Below are 21,655 nucleotides of genomic sequence, written 5' to 3' on the forward strand. Positions count from 1 at the left end.
AACTGATTCAAACTCACAGCTCCTAGCAACTTTCGAGCCACGCCCCCCACCCTCCCACCCAACTCTCAGGTACTGGACTCAGCTGGCCCGCAGCGTCCTCTCCCTCCTCGCCTCCAGCACTGTCACTTCAGGACGCAGACACCAACCAGAGAGACAGAAGGCAGAGCCGACGGAGAGCCTGGGCTCATGCATCAGCAGGCCCCGATTTGAATCTCAGTGGAACCACCTACAAGCACCAGCCTTCTGTCACAGAAAAGAGGAAGACTGGCTGCAAGCCACCAAAGATGGAGCACGAGGGGGAAGCTTACAGCCTGGCTGGGAACCGGGTCAGCACAGATCAGGCAGGAGGGAGGAGGAGGCTGGGGGAGAAGGACTGGGGAGGAACCTCAAAGCAAAGAATGCAAACCGGCTTTGTCCAAAAATCAGAAAAGCCCAGGGTCCGCGGCTGTCCTGCTGACAAGCGAGATCTGGCTTTGTGTGGAGGTGAGCCAAGCTGCAGGTGGTCTGGGTGTGAGTGCGGCCACACAGAACCACGGCACCTGCACCACGGACAGTGGGCGAGGCAGTCAGGGCAAACTGCTTGCCAGGTCACTTGGCAAGCAGTTTAAATCTCAGTTTCCTCATTTGTAAAGTGGAATAAGAGAAGCGCCTACCTCTAAAGTTGTTAAGTCCCAGTTGTAACTCCTGTAATATCCGGCATGGTGACTATACTTAACGACACTGTACTGCACATCTGAAAGTTGCTAAGAGATCTTAAAAGTTTATCATCACAAGGGAAAAAAATGTGTAACTGTGAGGTGATGGATGTCAACTTTTATGATAATCATTTCACAATGTACAGAAAGTATTACACTGCACACTTTACACAAACACTAAGGGTTTCCCAGGTGGCGCTAGTGGTAAAGAACCCGCGTGTCAATGCAAAAGACAAAAGAGACAGGTTTGATCCTTGGGGCGGGAAGATCTCCTGGAGAAGGAAATGGCAACCCACTCCAGTATTCATGCTTGGGAAATCCCATGGACAGAGGAGCCTGGCGGGCTACAGTCCATAGGATCGCAAAGAGTCAGACACGACTCAAGTGACAACACACACACACACAAACACAATGTTATATGTCAATTACATCTCAACAAAGGGGGCAGAGTGGGGAGAAGAGCCTACCCCACGAAGTAAGCGTGAGCCATGCATGAGACAGTGGCACACTGAACCCCATACAAGTTCATCCTTAATCCTGGATCTTCTAGATGTTCTTTAAGTGTTTCTTAAATGGTGGTTCAGCTCTGGGACCCCCAGGGGGCCTAGCAACCAGATCTCCCCAATGGGCTGTACACTGGGTTCAGCTGCCCACGGGGTGCCCAAGGCCCTGCGCAGAGGCCTGCCCTACCACTCCCCTCCAGGAGATAAGAAGACCCCTGAAGGCAGAACTTGTTTGGAAATTGCTTCCCGTCCCTCTATGGCTCCAGCCCTACTTTGCCTCTGGGAGAAGGCAATGGCAAGCCACTCCAGTACTCTTGCTTAGAAAATCCCATGGATGGAGGAGCCTGGTAGGCTGCAGTCCGTGGGGTCGCTAAGGGTCGGACACAACTGAGCGACTTCACTTTCACTTTTCACTTTCACACATTGGAGAAGGAAAAGGCAACCCACTCCAGTGTTCTTGCCTGGAGAATCCCAGGGATGGGGGAGCCTGGTGGGCTTCCGTCTGTGAGGTCACACAGAGTCGGACATGACTGAAGTGACTTAGCAGCATACGACTAACAATCTCCAGTGAAACAGATGTAAAAGTTTAAGCTTTAAGTTCAAAACATAATACAGTTGTATTTGAGGACTTCACAATCGAAAATTTCCATCATGAAAAAGAAACATGACCATGAGAATCACAAACTTTACAGAAGGACATTCCCCTCCACCCTACCCGCCGCCACCATTCTCCCACAGGGTGATGAAGCAGTGTCAGTTTCCATAGCTCTCAGTCAGACCCGGAAGTTGAAGACACTGCCATCTCAAGTTTCCACTCTCAGCCTCACCAGTCAACACTCAGTTAAAACAACTGTCAAAGAGCTATCACTCATGACCTACCATGTAGAAGGGCTGCCCACTACCCCTGAGAACGGCTGAGCCAACAAGCCACTCAACTTTATCCCCCTCTCCAACCTCTGGTTGGTTTCAACCTTGGTTGCATGTCAAACAAAACCCAATTTAAGGAATTGATGGATCTGGAATTCATGAAAGTATAGCCAAACCTCTAACTCAAGAGAAATGGCTTGAGTAATCCCTTTTAAAAGATGGAAGTTTCCTTGGACCTTTAGCATTGACCAGTTATTTTTCATTATAATGTTACTTAAATATGTACAAACTAGGCAAAAACTCATACCATTATAAAACTCAAACTAACACAATATACATTTAATGAGAAGGATGACAATTTGTTGAAGACGAAGTCCTCCTTCAACGTGGGACTGAGCAGCAGGGCACAGCTGCTTTCAAACCTGGCAGGCCCTCACCAAGGGATGCTGTTTGGTGACTCACCACTCCTACCACTTCTCTCTATTTAAGTCTTTATTTGTACAGCCCCCTGTCTGCAAAGGAACTTAGCGTATACTTGGCTCAAACACATTATTTACATATTAATTCCACCTCTATTCTTTTTGTATTTGCTTTCAACCATTGAACCAGTATTGTTAGGCTAACAACCACAGTCAAAAAATGAACACAAGACCTCAAGAGACCTAACTTTCTTCAAAGACATATAGATGGGAGACAGGCACATAAAAAGATGTTCAACACTGCTAATTATTAGAGAAATGCAAATCAGAACCACAATGACATCACCTCACACCAGTCAGAACTGGCCTTCATTAAAAAGTCTACAAATAAATGCTAGGAGGGTGTGGAGAAAAGGAAACTTTCCTGCACTGTTGGTAGGAATGTAAGCTGGTGCAGCCGCAATGGAAAACAGGATGGAGGTTCCTTAAGAAACGAGAGTTGCCATATAATCCAGCAAGCCCACTCCTGGGCATGTATCTGGAGAAAACTATAATCTGAAAAGATCTGTGCACTTCTAATGTTCATGGCAGCACTATTTACAATAATCAAGACATGGAAGCAACCTAAATGTCCATCAACAGATGAATGGATGAAGAAGATAATGGTATACTGAAATAAAAAGCACAACATTAACCAATCCCAGTTAGAAAATTAAAGGATACTAGTCAGAAAACACAGAGGTACACACACCTTTAAGCAGCTCTTTATACTTAAGATATCTGTCACTGTCAATAAATCCTGAAGGACAAATGTTTCACAGGCCACAATTACTCGAGCCCTAGGCAAACAAGAATGTCTGGAGTGTTATGAAGGGTTTCTCTTCTCTTAGTTTTTTTTATTTAAAAGTCAAGTGACTGATTCATGATCCAACAGAATCCAAAACATGCCAGGACTTTCCAAAACTATTCCTAATCCATAAAACTTTCTAATAGCAAACTGAGTATATGGGACAATAAAAATAGCAATTTTGCATATTCTTCTTCAAATGAAGTTGGATTTGGCACAGCGCTGTTTCACTTTTCCAGAGTGTAAAAAATGAGTCCGTGGACTTCAGAAGAGCATTTGGTGTTCCAGGGACTTGCAGCTGTCAGCTTTTATAGATGCCATGTGTTTGCCCACATAAAAGAATGTAATGAGCTATGGAAATATTATCCGGCCTCATGAACCAGAATAAAAGCGCCATCATCAGTAGGCTGATAGCAGGAGTCGGTTTAATCCATCAGGAAAATACCTGTCAAGCACCGTTTATTAAACGCCAATTATACAAGTTGTGCCTCACGGACCTTGAAGTGCTCATTTCTGTTCTCTCCACCACATCCCTTCCTTCCCGATGGGAACCCCCCCACAGTGCACCCCCCCAGCTCATCATCCTGCTTTCAGATGCTGTTCTTTTTTGTTATGAACTAACGGCAAAGGCAACCGTGAGATGCAAACTAGAGCTGCATCTTGAACAGGTGGAATAAAATACGCTGCTTGAATTCAAAGACCAAAAAAAAAAATCTAGAGAGACGTGCACTTATTTTTGGCTGATATAATAGTCAACTAGACTTTATTTTTTATTTTTTTTATGTTTGAAAATCTCAGAGAAAGTTTATTTTGCTATCTTTAAACCAGTGATTCTCAAGCTTGGGTATACAGTAACACTTTTTTTTTTAATTGGAGGATAATTGCTTTATAATACTTTGTTAGTTTCTGCCATACAACAACGTCAATCAGTCGTTAAATATCCGTATGTCCCCTCCCTCTTGAATCTCCCTCCCACCCCGCCACCCCATCCCACCGCTCTAGGTTGTCACGGAGCACTGGATTGAGCGCCATGTGTTATACAGCAACTTTCCACTAGCTCTCTGTTTTATGTGTGGTAATGTAAATATTTCAGTCCTACTCTCTCAGTTCGTCCCACCCTCTCCTTCCCCTGCTGTGGTCACAAGTTTGCTCTCTATGCCCGCCTCTCTATCCCTGCCCTGCAAATAGGCTCCTCAGTACTATTTTTCTAGATTCCATATATACGCATTGCTGCTGCTGCTGCTGCTAAGTCGCTTCAGTCGTGTCTGACTCTGTGCAACCCCACAGACAGTAGCCTACCAGGCTCTGCCATCCCTGGGATTCTCCAGGCAAGAACACTGGAGTGGGTTGCTATTTCCTTCTCTATCAACTAGACTTTAAACAGTAAACACAACAGCCAAAAAGTGGAAACAGCTCAACTGTCCACCGATGAAAGAATGGATAAACAAACTAGTGAGTATGTGTGTATACACACACACACATATAAGATTATTCAACTCTAAAAAGGAAAAAAATTTTGACATGTTACAACATGAAGGAGCTGTGAGGACAATATGCTAAATGAAATAAACAAGTCACAGAAGGATAAACATTGTGTAATTTCTCTTATAAAAGGTACCTAAAATAGTCAAATCTATAGAGACAGAAAGGAGAGAGGGGTGGGGATGGGGAGTCAGTGTCTAATGGGGACAGAATCTCCATTTGGGAAGATGAGAATGTTCTGCAGATGAATGGTGGTGATGGTCATAAAACCTGTGAATGTCCTTGAAAGTGAAAGTGAAAGTCACTCAGTCTCGTGTCTTGACTCTTTGCGACCCCATAGACTATACAGTCCATGGAATTCTCCAGGCCAGAATACTAGAGTGGGTTGCCTTTCCCTTCTCCAGGGGATCTTCCCAACCAAGGGATCAAACCCAGGTCTCCCGCACTGCAGGCGGATTCTTTACCAGCTGAGCCACAAAGGGAAGCCCACGAACACTGGAGTGGGTAGCCTATCCCTTCTCCAGGGGATCTTCCTGACCCAGGAATCAAACAGGGGTCTCCTGCATTGCAGGTGGATTCTTTACCAACTGAGCTATCAGGGAAGCCAAATTGTACACTTGGAAATAGTTAAAATGGTAAATTTTATGTATATTTTACCACATAAAAAAAAAGAGTATAAATCTTTTTTTATACTCCACCTGAAAATTAGCAAATAAAGCCACACAAATAATTCAGTTAGAACAGGCACATGCTTGTTAACATAGTTTTGGTATCACTAAATAAACTCACAAAGAACAGTCTGGAGAAGCACATAAAGCAAACAGCCTCCTTTTAGTACAGGCTAAATCCTTCTAAAGAAAGTATAATTAACGAGAGTCTCTATTACACAACCTGTTAAAAGAATCTATCCTTTCGAAGATTTTCAAGTAAGGAAAAGTTATAACTGAAACCACTTTTCTTTCTTCCTACTCCATTCGGTACAAATCAAATTAAGGATATCCGAACCAGTGGTCCTCCAACCTGCACAGACATCAGAACCGGGGCTCGTGAAACCCAACTGCTGGGCCTGCCCTGGAAATCCTGACGCAGCCGAGAAAGAGAATATCGAACCGTCACAATTTACATCCCAGACTAACTCTGTGTTAAATGAAATAAAGATAGGATGTGTTTAGGGAAGTGCTTTCTAAATGTTAATAGCCTAAATACTGCAGTACAACTATCTCTTAAATTAATTTACTTCTTAAAATATATACCTTGCAGCTTTTAGTTCTGAACTTGGTTTTTAAGACAGATAGGTGCTAAACTAGGAAAAGAAACACATTTTATGATTAGAATTACCTAATGTTACAGAGTAACTTATTCAATTAAGAAAAAGGGTCATGTAATAACCAACTTCCAGGTTTAAACCTATAGAGATGGAAAAAAGAAAATTAGAATACCATTCTATCAGAGTCAAGAATTTTTAAATGAATTTTAGGTTCTGTAGGAGAACCACAGAAAGGAAGTTTTTTGGTCGCAAAGAGTCAGACATGACTTACTGGCTGAACAAATTCATCACTGTGGGAAATAAGCCACTCAAACACTAAGTAATACATAAACCAGGACACGTTTTTCAGACAACTACAGTAATTATAGTAATTAGGATTTCCCTGGTGGCTCAGATGGTAAAGTGTCTGTCTACAATGCAGGAGACCTGGGTTCGATCCCTAGGTCGGGAAGATCCCCTGGAGAAGGAAATGGCACCCCACTCCAGTACTATTGCCTGGAAAATCCCATCGATGGAGGAGCCTGGTAGGCTATAGTCCACAGGGTTGCAAAGAGTCGGACACGACTGAGCAACTTCACTTCACACAGTAATTATAAGCTTCAGTTCACTGAACATAAACTCTTCCTCAAAAACCAAATTGCATCATTCCTTCAAAACACAGTATAAGTAGTAAATTCAACCAAAAGAATATGTTCCAATGTGACTTTCTGTTAAATTTTCACTCCCAGAAGCAAAGGTAATGGCAGAAGCGAGAGTGTGCATCTCAAGACTGGCTTATTCTTCAGACAAATCCATTTCTGAGGCTTCTCGGTAGGCTCAGGAGAAAAAGCAAAACATTCTGGTTCCCACCCTGACGACGCTTGTGTGAAAGGAGAGGTGACAAGCTGCAGGGCCCAGCCAGGCGACAGGGGGACAACAGAGCACAGGGCGGGAACTCCTCCGAGAGCCGATCTGACCAGTGAGGGAAGGACGGAGAAAGGCCCTCCAGCACGAAGCCAGCAACAGATGCACACTTGGGGACGGCCAGTGACCCCAGAGACGCGACCGGGGAGCACGTGGGGGTCTCGCCTATGGAGACGAGGCTACAAGGAAGCTTAGAAGCCAGGACGGAGCTAAGGATCTGAATTCATCTTGAAGGTGGGGTGCAGCCACGTGAGAATTTTAGACTAGCAAGCAATGTGGTCAGACGTCCAACTGGGAGACTCGGTGGCAGCAACCCTGAGAAAAAGCGAGTGGGGCAGACAGGGTTGGGATGCAGGGCCCAGAAGACGTGAAGAAAGCTGTGATGGAGGCTGAGCCCACACCGTCAGAGGGGACGATTCAGACCCAAGTCAACAGACACCGTGGACGGGTAAGGGTCCGGCCATCCCTGGGGCTGGAGGGGTGGGGGCTTTCAGGGGTGCCTGGGCTCCGGGTCTTAGGGTTGGCACATGGCGGTGGCATTCCTCAGAAGCAGCAGTTCAGAGGAAAGGCAGAGCTTCTCAGAGGAGTTTTATTGTGTTTAATGTGCTTGCGTGTGTTCTGCTGGGTGTGCTCTTTGTGTGGGCACGAGGAAGGGTGGGTACTGTTCAGACCTACTAAGTCTGCCTTGGAATGGCCAGGTGGGGCTCTCCAAGCACGGAGCTGGCTAGACGCCTGGAAGCGCCTGTGTGTAGGCTGAGGGTGAGCCCTGAGAGCTTTGGTTTATAAACTGACAGTTGAAGCCACAGGTTTAGATGAGGCAGGCCAGGAAGGGATGTCGGGTGAGAGAGCTGGATATTCATAATACAGCATTAATCACAAGTTAAAACTGTGACATCCAGAAAACACAAAACTAGTTGAATAACTAGGGGGTCTTGAAATAGCAAAACAAGTTATCATTAGAGGAAGAGCCCATCTGTACCCAAGGCGGCAAGGAGGTGAGTCGAGTAAGAAAAAAAGCAAGGGTGACCAGAGGGAGGGCCAGAGACCCAGGAGGAAGAGAACCACCGCCAGTCATCCAGGCAAACACGCGAGACGTTTAGGAACCAGACGCTTATCAATCACTCAGACTCGCACTACGCATGTGAACAGGGCACTAGGAATATTCTAGTGCAAATCGTGTAGGAGAGAGCTATGAAATACACATGGCAGATTTCTGAACGGAAAAAGGATTCAGCACACATCACGATATACACAGCAGTTATCTTACAGAGTGATAATTACATAAATCTACATACATACATACAAAGACTTTTCTTTAAAAAAAAAACAACAAATAAAACTAGGCCAGTACTCTCAAGATCAACCGTACCTTTCAAGGGAATTGTTACTGCAATGCATGCCTTCTGTGGCAACATGTAAAATTATCCCACTAGAAGTATATAAAACTGTTTTCACTCATACAGATTAAAAATCAAGAAAGATCAATGATCACACCTGCCCATCAAAAATTCTCTCTTCAGTGAATCTCTCTGGGCACTTCCCAAACCAGACTGACATCCCCATCCAGGGCTGCAAAGCAAGAAGCATGAACAGAGGACAGGCCAGGGTGCCTGAGATGCCTCCCTGCACCTTGGTGGTCCCCAAGCGCTTACCACGGACGCTACATAGGGAGCCTCTTAGTCAGATCGGCCAATAAACGAACTCCCTTCAAGTGCTCTCTGTAAACAGTAGGATCAACGAAGTGGGTTTGGAACCACCCAGTTTACTTTGAGAAAAAATGCTCTGCGTCCTATTTGCAACTCAAAATTACAAAGGATAATCGCTGGCTTCAATATCTATCAGCAATACCAGCAAATGTTTAGACAAAGCTGCTAAAAGTAGCTGAACTGACTGACTTGAGGTCTGTGACTCCTCCCGGTGCCAACTGGCCGTAATGAACAATTAAATCAGCAAAATGTTAAGGTAATTGAAAAGGACAAATGACCCAGTTTCTGTAACAAAGCGCTGACATGAAAGGAAACAAAGGGAGAGGAGGATGTGAGGGAACAGAGGAGGCTGAAGAAGGAGAATGACTGAACGCTAACGTTTATCTGAAGGAGGATCCAAAGAAGGTTAAAAAAAAAAAAAAAGACACTGTGTTAGCAGAGAAAGTCTGAACATGGATTTGGCACTGGATGATGTCAAGGAATTGTTAGTCCTCTTCTTGGGTGTGATAATGACACGGTGGTTAAGAAAAAGGTCCTGGCACTTCCCTGGTGGTCCAGTAGAAGGGAAAGCGTGGGTTCAATCCCCGAGTGGGGAACTCCGATCCCACAAGTGCATCACGACCAGGGAGAAGCCCAAGTGCCACGATGAGAGCTGGCACAGCTAAATACACACGTTTTTTAAAAAGTCTTTACAGTGCGAGGCATGTTTCAGGATGAATTAACAAGATGCCTGAAATCTGCTTTCTATATACACCAGCAGGAGGAAAGCGGAAAGAATAAATGAAACAAATCGGCAAAACGTTGATGCCTTCGGAGCTACACCATGGGCAAGTGGGCATTTATCAAACCTTCCTTTCTACTTCTGCACACTTGAAGTTTCTATAATACAAGGTCTACCCTTTTCCGTTTTTTTCTCCTTAACAAAAACAGGTAAATCAAGAAGGCAAGGAGCTGAATCAGATCCTGCTTTATTTCTTGAAGTACCCCCTACTGGGCCATGGCTGTCTTCACTCTAGCACATTAAAAGTAATCCAGGAGGCATGATGTGTTGGGCGAGTGGGTTTAGGAGAAGAGAAAAGCCTGGTTCTGTATAAAATAGTGTGTGATGGAGGCACAATATGATTGCTCATCATCAAAGCTAAGTAAATTGGACCACACTCCAGGTTTTACTAAATGGAACAGAATTGACACTATGGCATTCAAAAACTTGATAAATGAAAAGAGTACAGTCTCCCTCACTATTAATAAACTGACCAGGATCCTTAATCTATCAACAGAGAAACTGGATTGTTTCTCTCCACTCCTAGACCGAACAAAACTTTTTAAGCTGGTGACCCCCAAATGCAGACTGCTTATTCCTTTGAGTAAAAATAAATTCTATTGCATCTAGGCTGACTGAAGATATAACTATACCTCCATTAATGAAAAAGATGTATTTCAATAACACACCTAATTGTCAGAAACTTGGAAAGCATAAAAACGCTCAGGGATAAAACCTAGGATGAGAGGTTTTCTTCAAAAAGAAAAACAAAAGATGGAATGAAAGTATTTCATAACTAAAATAAAGGTACAAACCAAATACGCATAGGACTCAGGTCAGCGGAAGAAAACAAAATCAGGGAAGAGGGACGGGCGCTCCCGGTATCTTTGGGCAAGGAGGAGGGGCGGATGGACACATGGGGCTTCAGGGGGCCACCTGCCTCAGGGCAAGAGGACAAAGCCAGATGGGCTCCAGCAGAACAGAGGAACAGCCGGAAATGGCTGCACGGGGTGGGGGGTGGGCTCTACCTCTCAGATTTCTGCGCACCTTGCCCTCACCCCAGAAAGAGCAGACTGGACTGCATTTGGGGTACAGCGCTGCGATACACAAGCACACCCCAGGGTCCCCACATGTCTCCCCAACTGTCCTGATGCATACACTGAATGGATGCAGTAAAGCTTACATGTAAACACAGAGGTCTATTTTAGAGACACACTCATAGTTCACAAGTCAACAAATGACTCTGCTGATTCCTTTCACCTTGCATTCGGGCGTGGGACAGGGGCTGGCTTTCAGAAAGGGCGGGGAGGGGGGAGGCCGAGGATGTTTCAGGCCCTCCCTCTCCCACTGGCACGCCTATGGTCTGCTTAGTTCTCCAGACCTCCCAACAGTCTACACGAGTGACCAGCCTAGTCACCAGGTTACAGAGCAAGCCTGCGGCAGGGCCCAGCTCTGCACCCAGTATCACAGCAACCCTTCTTTCATCCTCTAATCTCAGTGGGAAGACATGAGATATCTGAGGAAAGAGGAAAGGCAGGAAAAAAAACAGAGAACAAAACAAACCAAAGGAAAGCAAGAGAATGAGAGGAACAGAAGCAAATGCTGTTGTGGGAGCCGCTCGGTCCGCAAGTGCACGCTGAAAAAGAGGGCTTTTTGGTTATTCAACCTGTAGAAGCATGCCACTTAAACTACTACAACATTTGTCAAATGGGTTCTGCATAATTTATGAAGGTGTTAAAAAAAAAAGAAAGCCAACTTCATCACAAAAGGGCTTTACTCTTCCAGGAGGCATTGGTTAATTGAAGGCTCACAGCATGCTACTTCACAGATCTGAGCTTCAACCATCAGACCTACCTCCCAAGTCCTCACATGGAAAGCTCAAGTGAACAAATGGACACCAGCCGATCAAACATATCTGAGTGCCCACGTGTGCTTGGTACCTACACTGGAGGGAACAAGGGGAAAACCAAGTCTCTGCCCTTGAGGAACACGTACAATAGTTAAAGAGCCATACTCGGGCACCTCGAGAATAAAAGAAACCGCCTACCTACCACCGACTGCACCGTGAAGGAGGAGCCCGAGGGAAGGGAGAGAAACACGAAGGGCTTCTTGGCTGCCAGCAGGGAAAGGGGGGGGTGAGTTCAGATCAAGATTAGATGCGGTGAACATCTAAGGCAAGGAAGGAAGTGTTGAAAGGAAGCGGGTGGGGGCCGGAAAAGACACAGTGGCAAACAGGGCCAGCACAGAACAGATGGAAACATTCATGCTGGGAAGTCGGCATAATTATGAAAGAAGCTTGAACAGGGAAGGTAGGATATGAAGGGTCTCGGAGAAAATGCAAAGCGGTTTAGAACAGATGTGACAGATAAGAGCGATCACTTCACCAGAGGGCTGACAGGTAGAAACCGTGTCTGGCAGGAAGATGCAGGACAGCCCAAAGGGACGAACGTGTGAGTGAGAAAAGGACAACTCTGGCACTCCCTCCAAAGGCCAGAACAAAGGTGGTGCTCCGGAGAGGAAGGCAGAGAGCTGTGACTTGAGGGCACCATCTAGAAGATGCGTCGGCTAGGGATCCAGATGCCCAACGGGGTCTGGGAGCTTACGACAGGATGGAAAGAACAGGGAACTCGGGGAGGGGACGCGAGCAGAGCTGTCAGGTGACAGGAAGCCCACGGAGAAACAGGGCTTGGGACTTCCCTGGTGATCCAGCAGCTGAGATTCCACGCTCCCAAAGGAGGAGGCCTGGGGTTCGATCCCTGGTCAAGGAACGGGATCCCACATGCTGCAACTAAGAGTTCATATGCCTCAACTAAAGATCCTGCATACTGCAAGGAAGACTCCAGGGCAGCCAAAGAAATTAATAAATAAAACGGGGCTGCACAAGATTAGCAGCGGGGCCTCTGCCATCACGTGTTCCAGCAGTCCGGGGCAGCTGTCCCAGCCGAGAGAAGTATCAGAGACCAGTCCTTGCCTCCCCGCCACCAGAGAGGCATGGCCACCGGGTTCCTCCTCTCCCTCGGTCTCGCCTGCACCCTGACCCCCCTTTACTCCCCACACTGAACTCTGCTCCATGGACTCACTCTTCTCTGTCTCACCTGTGAAAGGCCATGAATGCCAGGAGGAAGGAAGCCGGACCTGAAAATGTTAACACTCTGAAATCAGTGTTTTATCTCAGAACTTTCCAAATGAAACACTCAAACCCAAGCAACTCAGAACCACACCTGCCACCCAAGTCCCTTCTCAGCGGTCACCTCACTAGGCCAGGGGAGACCACAGATATACCAGAGGGCATAAGTGACCGGAATGTCCTTCACAGATTAACCTCTCCTCCCACAGGTTGGGCAGAGCAGCCCCAGGAAGCATTTCTGGTTGAGCCTGGAAAGCTCACTCTTCAAGGACAAGAACTCTCCCCAAACATTCCAGGATACACATTCTAATAAAAAGAACACCAAACTCTACCCCAAATACCTGCGGAAGCTCTCTCTTCTCTGAACCTCAGATGCTTCACCCTCAAAGGGGGCTCAGCTGGGGGGCTTCTCAACTCACCCAAGCACCAACCATCGTTTCTGGGCTCACACCTGACAACAGAACGCCCCTCAGATGCCACAAATGCCTGCTGAAACACCTTCACTTCAGTTTTGCTTGTTTACCATTAACCCTTAGATGATTTTTTAATTCTATCAAGTATACTGACCCCAGAACAAATGGCAGATGGTCATTAGATCAATCAAACTACTTAACTTACTTGATACCTACCATGTACCTACTACTGACATAGGCACCTCCCACCTCACATTCCGGCAGTTCCAAATTATAACAAAACTCTTGGTTAAGACAAACAGAGGCTTTAAGTGGACGGCGTGGCGTTTCCTTCCACAGTCGGCACAGCACCCTGCAAATCAGGACTTGGCTCCACCTGTGAAGACCACGAGCCGACCCCTGGCAAACACTTCTGCCATTGTCGGTTGCTGTGACTACGGAGGCAAGGTCACTTCTGGAGGGCCTCCAAATATTTCTGTTCAGATTAGAGTTCTGCTCTTGTGTTAACTGAATGCCTCTTTGCTCACTCTGAATAAACTGAAAACAATATTTTAGAGTAACTCTTTCATACTTCTGTTTTTCCTCAATAAGAGAAAAATAAAGCAAGGAAAACACTGAGGATTTTATGTCGTATAATTACAGTGAAAAAGCACGAGGGACACCACAAAAATCACTAGACTTTACATTCTAGTTTCTGCCTAACTCTGGAGGGAAAAGGGTAATATATTTTTCAGATTAAAAAATAATTTCTTCCAAGTCAAAAAATTTTACTACTGCTTAAAACAGAAGTGAGTGAAAAACCAGTTAATTTTAAAAGATTGAGGGGTGCCTGAGTTCAGTTTCAAATTCTTCTATAAATCCCTGCATAAATGTGGGGCAAACTATAGCATTTTGAAAACCGTAAAGAAAGGAAAATAAGGAAGCTGAACATTAGGCAAGCAAAATACCTCTTTATTGTCAAGTGTTTGCCTAAGAGACTAGCCTTTGCCTCAAATGATCAGGGTTGCAGCAATATTTAAAAATCGTCCTTAACATAAAAGAAAACATAAGGCACCTGTCCCATGCCTGTTCCCTCCACCCTGGGGCACCTCCCAGGCTCACTGTCCTCCACTGCCCCACACTAATCTCCTAGCACCACCAGCCCCTGCCAACCGGAAAGGGACAGGTGACCAAGCCCCACAAGGAATCCACAGGCCAGCCAGCATCCTGGGACCAGAGTGGGCGGCAGGGAGGATCAGATCAAGTATCTCTAGAATCTGAACTAGGAAATGCAAAAAGAATTGTTCATTTAGAAACTAAAAGAAGGCAACAAGAAATGCCACTAAGTCAAACTGGGGCCAGAGTTCTGACCAGCTGAAAAAGCATGTGAGCTGAAGCCACAAGAGAGAGGAAGGTAGGAGAGTGTGAAGCAGCCAGTGGCGAAGGCAGAGTCCCGGGGTGAAGGGTGAAGTTCCGGGGACAACTGCTGCTGGGAACACCCTCCCCCCGCAAGCCAGGTTCCTGGAATTCAGCCCGTGCAAGCTCACATTCCTGGATTTCTCCACGATCCCATCACACACAGCATGTGTTCCAACAACAATATCCCCTCCTCTCAGGACACAGTGGATCTCTGCTCTTTATGACCAAACGACCAGCAAACAGGAAGCAAGCCTTCCTGGTAAGCCATTAACATAAAACACTGAACAGTCTTAGGACTGAAGGAAAATACAGAAGTAAAAAATACCCTGCCCCCGCCCCCCACAAATCTCACACCTGACAGAAAAGGGGCATCAGGGAACTTTCTGAGGTAAAGGAGGGAATGATTCTGCGTCGTAACAGAATCCATGTCACTCTCTGTCAGCACTGATCAAACTGTAAACCTAACGTGATCATTTCACTGTCTGTAAATTACACCTCAATTTAAGAAACAGACGCCCTAAATCTAAATTGTTCCCTTGAGAGGACTCGAGTTTTGTTTTCCAAAACTAAATTGATCTGGATAAATCTCACAAACGATGATGCTGAGCAGCCAGCCAGATGCAAAAACACTTGAGTTTTTTTACACAGAACAGACACAAATTCATCTCTGGTCAGAGTCAAAATAGGGGCTAACTACAAGGGACCAGGAAAAGCTGAGGGTCTCTCACTGGGCTGAAAGGTTCTGGTTCAGACTGGCACTTTCATCGGGGTATATTTCATGACCAAGGCATCCTCCAGTCATATATTACACCTTAACAGTAACACAAGAGACAGGGAAGGAAAAGGATTTGTTGCTGTTTTCAGTTGCTAAGTCGTGTCCGACCCTTAGTGAAAAGAATTGTTCACTTAGAAACTGAAAGAACGCAGTAAGAAATGTCACAAAGTCAAACTGGATCTAGAGCCAGAGTTCTGACCAGCTGAAAAAGTACATGAGCTGAAGCCAAGGGAAAGAATACATTACAGTAATCTAAAAGAGATTGGAAAAAGTTTGTCTGGGTGTTTTTTTTTTTTTTTTTGGCCTCTAATGAAATGATTATTTCGAGCCAATCTCTTTAGGTAAGTAACAAAGAAAATTAAGACTTTTAATTACCCCATTTGTGGAATTCTAATATGACTCAAGAATTTAATATTAGCAGAGGAAAGCTCATTTCAGCACAGTCCTTAGAATCCTGTAAATTAAGCTCCATCCTTCAGTGCTCAGCATCATACAGTGAATTCACCCTCAATCTAAATGAGCAGCAGAAGGAAAAAACCACTCTTCACATCCCTTTTCTACTTAAACAAATAAAAAAGGAGCAAAATCCAGAGGAAGAATTATTTAGTCACAATCTCACTTCTGTATTTTCAAAAGGAGAATTGACTGAAATTCACACATAACCCTGAGATGAGTTAAAAAAAAAAAAGGCAGATTTTGATTTTCAGAGACTTATAGTTTAAAAACAATTTCACAAACTCGCTAAAGTTCATAAGCATAAAAACAGAATATATAAAAGTGGAGCAACAGATAATCAAATCTGGACACCTAAGAAGACAAGATGCAAGAGAGTAAACTGAAAAGTACTTACAGCCATAATTAGTTCAAAGGGGTGTTTATACACCCTCACTGGTGACTGGTATTTTTGCACCATGATTGCAATAAAACAGCAATCCTTTCACACCTGCAAAACACAAACATTTGTGACCAATAACCATGATATGGAAAAAATTTGCATTTACACAACATACTACAGTCTAAGGAACCTCAATAGGTCACAATTCTATGCACACAAAAGTCAAAAGATGATGCTTAATTATACAAGGGCAAGGGAAGGCAGGAAGACAGGAAGAAAAAGTAAAGAAAGTCCAAGTGGAGTGAGGGAAGGAGCGCTGCTCTGAGGGCTGGAGGACTCAATTATCTTACCAGCCTCACTGCCTCTCCCAGGGCTGCCCTGGGTCCTTTCCAGCAAGTGAAATGCCGTGATTCAACTATTCTAATAACCCATACAATTAGTTCTTGAATCATTTTCTCTTCAACTTCCATGAGAAGTCAAATAAAAATTGTGGCACTTCAAGATATTAAGCCCAGGACATACAAAAATACAAGTGGAATAAAAAAACTACTACTGTGTCTTAAATTACGGGATACTCCTCAAAAGCTATTTTCAAAGGAAACTTGTCAATCTCCATTTTCTAACTGCGCAGGCTACAACTTAAGGGACCAGTCTTCAAATGGCAGACACTCCAAGCCCTCTGGCTAGAGGCTCCACTGACTTTTTCAGCCTCAAAGAGCTGCAATATCAGGATGCAATCAACTAAGTGTTCAAGCCTACTTCACCCGTCAAGAATCCTTCTGCCAGGGGGCACATTCAGAGGCTGGCCCCAGCCTAAACTGGATTCTTCCGAAAAACACACTTTTATTTGGAGCCCTCTATGGGACTTCACTTCCCTATTTAAAAGGGAGGAAGAAAAATAAATCCAAAGAGCCTACCTGTCCTGCTGAGGATAATCATTAAGAAAGTTATTTTATGCTGAGTACTACGAGAGGATATTCAAAAATACAAAACGGAATATCCTCAAGGAGCCCAAAGTCTAGCTGTAACAAAAGAAAAAATTACAAAGGTATATTTTATTTCATAAGATTCCTACCCATATTAATTGCATTTAAACAGATCTGGAACTTCCTCTGGTATGTTTCGCATACCTCTCAGAAAGACCAACTTCTGGCAGCAAACAGCTATATCTGGCAGTCTGAAAAACTGCTAAAGAGTAACTCGGGACGACCTCAAGCAAGTCATTTGACTTTCCCGGGACTCAGATCCACCTCTGTGAAGTGAGGTTCAGGGTGAGATAACACGGTAAGACTTCGAGCTCTAAAATCAGGAGAGTCAGAGCCAAAACTCCTGAATCCACCACAATCAACTGGAATGCCGTCATTAATCTTGATTCTGGGACTGGCAGGTCCTGGTGCGCTGGGATAGAGTTCTATTTAGTTTTGCCAACCTGATAATGCTGGTGCACAGCAGGAATTCGATAACCTTTTAAATTTTTAACTAGGAAAATTTAATTTTAGGGTATCTCCCACAGAAGGAGAGGATATTAACTGGGTTTGTAAAGGGATTTAGGGATGGGGAGAGACTGTTAACAGAAAAAAAAGAGGAATGCACGGTTAAGACTCTGTAACACCCATTCGGGATTCCACTGCCAGGCAGAACCCGAAGCGACTACGCTCAAGAACCTGATAATTCCCGAGCTTCTGAACTCCTGCCAGTTCCCAGCTTCGGATGCTCTGGTCCAAACCAACGTCCTACGTGGGAATCCGGAGTTACAACGGCCAAGCAGCACCGTGGACCAGGGCAGCCCTCTATTGCATGACAATCGGTTCTTTAAAATTAGCCAATGGCCGGACTCAACGAGTCCACCCCAAGCAGGCTGGAGGGACGGCCGGGCCCTCGGCTCCGTCTGGCTGGGGGCGCGGGGGGGTCCCGGCGCGGCGGTTTCTCGGGCCCCCAGTCCCGGGGAGACCCGGGGAGATGCACCAGGGGGGCCGGCTGGGAACGCAAACTGCGCTTCCCCCAGGAAAAGGGGGCCTCCCGGGGGGAATATCGGGGGTGATGGGGGCGGGGAGGGGGCGACCCAATACAGTAGGAGCCTCGCGCGGGGGGCAGACCGGGCGAGAGCAAGGCCCGCTCCCGCCCCGGGCCGCTGAGGCGAGCCGAGAGGAGCCGAGGGGCCGGGGAAGGGTGGGCTAGGCGGGGAGGCGGCCGCGAGAGCCCCGCGCCGCCCGCAGGGGCCGGGCCGGGGGGCGCGCTCGGAGCCCGCCGCGGAGACGCGCGCCTACCTCTCGTCAGAACAGCCGGGCCGGGGCCGCGGGGCGGCCGAGGGCGCTCATGCCGGCGGCTCCGTGGCGCCGTCGCCGATCCACTGCCGGCCGGCCCCAGCTCCGCCGCCGGTTCCGGGGAGTGGGCCGGGGGGGCGGCGCGGGCGGGAGCGGGAGGGGCCCGGCGAGGCTCGAGTGGTTGTTACGGGTGACGGGGAGGGCGGGGCCGGGAGGCCGGAAGGGGAGCGCGTGCGCGCAGGCGGCCGAGGGGCGGAGGCGGGCGCGAGGACCGTTGCTAGGGAGGGGGGAGGGCTGAAACGGGGACTCAGCCGAACTGCGCAGGCGCTGACTCCGGCCCGGGCGGACGTGGGCGGCGCTCGGAGCCGGCGTCCGCCCAGAAGCGCTGCGGGCCAGAGGTGCCTGGCCCCGCCCAGGGTTGCATCAGGGGGCGTGTCTTGGGTAAGGGGCGGGGCCCGCAAGTAGCCCGGCGGAGGTGGCCGAAAGAAACAAACAAAAAAAACGGCGGTGAGCCGAGATTAGGGGGAGTTCCACTGACTTGAAACTGGGAAGTCTGCGAGGCATCAGAACAGCTGGGGCCTTCCGGCTTTGCCGGCGCCCACGGCCCTGGCTAGGCCCCCTGCCCGGAGGCCCTGCCCTCGGTCTGATCGGCGCAGGAGTCTGATCGGCGCAGGAGGCTCTCCGAGCTTCCTCGTTTTTTGTTGACTTCTGCAGTGCCCTGACCACATTCTCGCCGAGTAATGCAGATGAGGCAAACGCCAGGGCTGGGGAGGGCCTGGGTGGGACCCAGCAGCATCTTGTCAACACGTCCAGGCTGTGCACTGGAACTAAGCCAAGCGGATCTGGCGTTTCAGCGAGAGCTCCAACTTCGAAGCACAAGTGTGATACACACTGAGACCTTTGGGGGTTCTTAAGAAGAGCTAATGACTAGAGAGGGACAGCACGCACATCCACCCACACAAGGCTGGTTTTACAGCCAACATACAGTTTCTCCATCAGTGTCACTGTTGTTCCGTTCCCATTAGTCACCCTGGGCGGCTGTGCATTTGACGCTAGCAGGGCAGAGCACATTTTTGGAACTGTTTTAGAATTCCCTTCAGGGCCAGTTTACCAGTCACACAAGAAAATCATTCATTACTTGATCACACCTTGTTTTTCAACTCAAACCATCATTTTCCAACATGATCACCTACCCTGCTTACTAGATTCACCTAGGAACTGGCTTTTGCCTGTTTGCAAAAATCACATCCACCTTCAAAAGATGCTGGGAAACAGAAACAACCCAGTAAACAATAGCACTTATGAAATGGTCTCACCCCAGAATTGACCTCATCTGATAAGGCTCTAGATGCAACGACCAGTTTACAGGAAACAGAGCAACATGTTAAATGACACCAAGGGGGAAATTATCAGCCAAGCATTCATCATGGGAAATGCTGCATGACAAATATATTGTTTATCAAAGTACAATGGAAAAAAATAGGATAAAGGCCACACTATAGATCAAAAGAGACTGAGGAATTTACTAAGCCATACACTTATAATTTGTGTGCTTTGTATGTATATTTATACTTCAATGAAAACTTTTTTCACATACAAAATTACTTTCTTGAAAAATCCAAGTTGTAGAAATCGTCACGTGGACTTCCCTGGTGGCCCAGTGGTTAAGAGTCCACTTGCTAAAGCAGGGGACACAGGTTCAATCCCTGGTCGGGCAAGATCCCACAAGCCTGACCTAGATCACATGCCCATCCCTGAACCAGTCTTTTGATCCAAAGGGCTCAGTATCCGGTTCTGGATCACACAATCCCAACAGCAAAACCAGGGATAAGTCTCCAGTGAAACCTTGTGCACTTACAGTAACAGAAGGTGGTTAAAAAAAAAAAAAGATACATGAACAGTATCTTTAAGCAGTATCATCAAGACACATGAACAGATTCCCAAAGTGAATAGACTTGGGAAGGGAGCAACACTCCTCTAGATGTATAAGGTATGGTGTGTTTGATTGTTTTAAAATTAGTTCCATTGGGCAAATATCCAAAATATATAAGAAACAGCACTGAATAGCACGCTGCAGTTAAGCAGAAAGATCCAGTCCTTTTAACACACGTGCACGGAGTTCTTATTATGTGTCAGACGCTGGGTAAGTCATAAGGGTGAGCAGTGGGAAACTATATTGGGATCAGGTTTGGCTGCCAGTGACCAAAAGCCCAAAGTAAAAGTGCCTTGACAAGATAGAAGTCTGTGCCCCTCGCACATGAATCAAGTCCAGGAAAGTCCAGGGTGGAAATGACACCTCCCTGACCACTGTCAACTGCCGACTCCCCCAAGACCACCTGAATGTGGATGCAGGTGGCCTCTGGTCTCATCATCAGGGGCATAGGTTCCTTCTGTCTTGCTGCTTTATAATCATCATGATGTATCCTCTACTGGAGGTGAGCAGGAGGAGAGGATGAAGACCAAACGTCCTTCCTTGAAAGATGCTTCCTTGGAAGTAGGGTGTGTACGTGCAGTAGTGTGTGTGTGCATGCAGTAGTGTGTACGTGTGTGTGTGTGTGTGTGTGTGTGTGTGTGACAAGCAGAGCAAAGGACAGGCCTGGCGCAGCAGCAGTGCCCCAGCAAAGACCATCCTGCTGCTCCTGTCTTCCGGTGCACACCAGCTCTCTTCCTCAGACAGACTCTCTAAGGTCATATTATGAGAGTCTCTGAAACACCTTGACTGAGTCCCTAGCTTGAGGAGTGTCTGTGTCCCTCTTACTTGATGAATGGAAGCCCTGATGGGTGCTTTGTATAGGCCACTTATCAGATGCCTTTGGAATGGAGACACAGGATGGCCAAGCTCTGGCATCCACAGCAAGACACTCTGGTTCCTTTGGGTAACTCAGCTGAGTCCCCACTAGGAGCCTGAGTCTGAAACTGCCATTCCTGGTGGTCACCTCTGGCTGACAACAGGATGTGGCATCCACAACCTGGACCCAGACCTTCTGGCCTATTACATCTTCCCCAACAGGACTAACCTGAGCTGGGGACACGGTTACTGGTCCCTCTGACCACATCTTCTCCATCCATCTTAGCGCTATATCAAGAGTCATCTCAAGGAAAGATCAGGAAGTTATTGACATCTAAGGATCGGGCGTATGGATTAAAGGAAGGGTCACTGCAGGAAGGACACTGGGAGGCAAGTGATCGTCTTGGCTAACATTTCAGCCTGCTGAGCCCAACCTCTTCCCCACAACAGTGAAATAAACAGGAGGGAAGTCTGAACGACTCCTTTGAACGTTACTAAATCCCAAGGTCAGTGAAATATTTAGGCTGTGCTGGGCAGTACTCTTGCCTGGAAAATCCCATGGACAGAGGAGCCTGGTGGGCTGCAGTCCATGGGGTCGCCAAGAGT

The 21,655-nt window shown here is 46.8% G+C and overlaps 1 protein-coding gene across 3 annotated transcripts in view; it reads right to left on the reverse strand.

Annotated features, from left to right (window-relative positions):
* Window positions 1–18,430, reverse strand: part of SEC14L1 (SEC14 like lipid binding 1) — a 47,856-nt gene extending 29,426 nt beyond the window's left edge. For 2 of the 3 annotated variants that reach the window (XM_055408489.2, XM_055408490.2), the window contains exons 1-2: window positions 18,265–18,430; window positions 16,013–16,105 (exon numbers count right to left, since the gene is read on the reverse strand). In XM_055408489.2, the coding sequence (XP_055264464.1) occupies window positions 16,013–16,075 (63 nt within the window). In that variant the 5' untranslated portion in view covers window positions 16,076–16,105; window positions 18,265–18,430. The remainder of the gene's footprint in view (window positions 1–16,012; window positions 16,106–18,264) is intronic. The other variant, XM_088829305.1, reaches the window with a different exon arrangement.
* Window positions 18,431–21,655: the final 3,225 nt, after the last annotated feature.

Source organism: Moschus berezovskii, chromosome 20 (genome assembly GCF_049115385.1).
Source record: "Moschus berezovskii isolate FMDL1 chromosome 20, NW_MosBer_1.0, whole genome shotgun sequence".
NCBI classification, from domain to species: Eukaryota; Metazoa; Chordata; class Mammalia; order Artiodactyla; family Moschidae; genus Moschus; species Moschus berezovskii.